This window comes from Sinocyclocheilus anshuiensis, unplaced genomic scaffold (genome assembly GCF_001515605.1).
Source record: "Sinocyclocheilus anshuiensis isolate Anshui unplaced genomic scaffold, SAMN03320099.WGS_v1.1 scaffold444, whole genome shotgun sequence".
Classification (NCBI taxonomy): domain Eukaryota; kingdom Metazoa; phylum Chordata; class Actinopteri; order Cypriniformes; family Cyprinidae; genus Sinocyclocheilus; species Sinocyclocheilus anshuiensis.
In genome coordinates, this window is record NW_015555739.1 from 219393 (window position 1) to 221195 (window position 1803).

Below are 1803 nucleotides of genomic sequence, written 5' to 3' on the forward strand. Positions count from 1 at the left end.
GGTTTACAGAAACTCATCTTCCTTCTGCTGCAGCTGTCAGTCATTCTCCGCTCAGCATTCAAACAGCACGTCACATTCAGTTATGACAGCAGCACGGTAAAACTCTCTCTCCAAGATGATATTATAATACTTTAAGTTTAAGGAAGGAAGAAATTATCACAAACAGAAAGATTATTAGAAGCCTTTCTTTTTCTCATGATTTCTATCAGAGCGTGTGCGTGTGTGTGTGTAAGTGAGTGAGTGTGTGAGAGTGTGCGTGCGTGAGTGAGTGTGTGTGCGTGAGTGAGTGTGTGAGCGTGAGTGAGTGTGTGAGTGTGAGAGAGCGTGTGTGTGTGTGTGTGTGTGTGAGTGAGTGTGAGTGTGTGCGTGTGTGAGTGTGTGTGTGAGTGTGTGTGTATGGACACAGTGAGTGAGTGTGTGTGTACCTGTGTGTCTGGCAGCTCTTCAGTGATCGTGTGAATGCGCCACTGCGGTTGCAGCAGGAGGGCGGGGCTACTGAGCTGTGTGACTCCGCCCCTCGCTGAAACCCCCTTGGCTTTTAACACACTCACATCCTGAGAGAGAGAGACAGATGTTAAAAGACAGAACTGTGATTGACAGCTGTACCTGTCAGTCAGAAGGTCTCTTCCTGTCAAAGTGGGCGGTTCTTGCTCTGAGTAAACAGACTTTATGCTGATAGTCAGACATCAGACTTTGGGAGACGATGAAGCGGTGTGTGTGTGTGTGTGTGGTACCTCAGTGTTGCGTGCGATTAATCTGTACACACATCCAGGATGAAGGACGGGGAACCAGCGAACACACAAACCCATGAAGTGCAGCTCAATCTGCAAAACACACAGATTCACATTTCAATCCCATCAGCCTCTTCTAAACTACAGACTGACTCATACTTTCTGCTGTTACTCTCAGCTAATGATCTGTTATCAGGTCTGTAATACTCTAAAGAGTCTCCAAAGACCAGATGATCTAAATTTAGCTAGACTTGCTTGCTATTTACCTTTACATAATAATAATAATAATAATAATAATAGCGAAAATAACAATTAACAAATAAATAAAACCTTAATAAATTATAAATATAATAAAACATTAATAGAACCTCATGGAACATGATCTTTACTTAATATCCTAATGATTTTTGGCGTAAAAGAAAAATCTATAATTTTGACCCATACAATGTATTGTTGGCTATTGCTACAAATATACCTGTGCTACTTATGCTCCAGGGTCACACATGTTCTAAAGATGCCAGCTGGACTCTCAGTGGCATCTCTGGTGTTTGATGGTGTGCTGCTGACCTTCTGAGTGTCTCGGTGTCGCTCGCGCTCCTGCGTCCGGTGGTTTTTGGGGTCGTGGCTCCAGCGCTGAGCGTCTCCCAGACACACGGCTCTGCAGATGAAGCCGTTCTGCAGCGTCACGCCCTGCTTGGACTCCAGTCTGAGCAGCAAACTCACGCACGCCGCAGGGGTCAGAGGTCGCTCAGGCGCACTGGGTCTCTTAGCGCTCTCTCGGTCTGTCTGTCTGTCCTCCATCAGACAGCGGCTCATGGCAGCAGATGGACTGATGATGGTCAGATCATCCACACACAGCTGAAGATAAACCCTGCAAACACACACACACACACACACACACACACCTGTATAAAGATCTGTCAGGTTCCTTTAACAGAAGTTTCAGAAGTTATATGTGCTCATTGACAATATACAGTATATTTCTTAATATATGCACTCATACATGTGTATTTGTACCTGTAGTGAGTGAGTGAGTGAGTGTGTGTGTGTGTGAGTGAGTGAGTGAGTGAGT

General features: G+C 45.1%; 1 protein-coding gene across 1 annotated transcript in view; it reads right to left on the reverse strand.

Moving 5' to 3' along the window:
* Positions 1-1803, reverse strand: part of ctc1 (CTS telomere maintenance complex component 1) — a 56715-nt gene that overhangs the window by 6452 nt on the left and 48460 nt on the right. Inside the window, exons 12-14 of the mRNA XM_016466653.1 lie at positions 1299-1602; positions 735-824; positions 426-554 (exon numbers count right to left, since the gene is read on the reverse strand). Coding sequence (XP_016322139.1) covers positions 426-554; positions 735-824; positions 1299-1602 — 523 coding nt within the window. The remainder of the gene's footprint in view (positions 1-425; positions 555-734; positions 825-1298; positions 1603-1803) is intronic.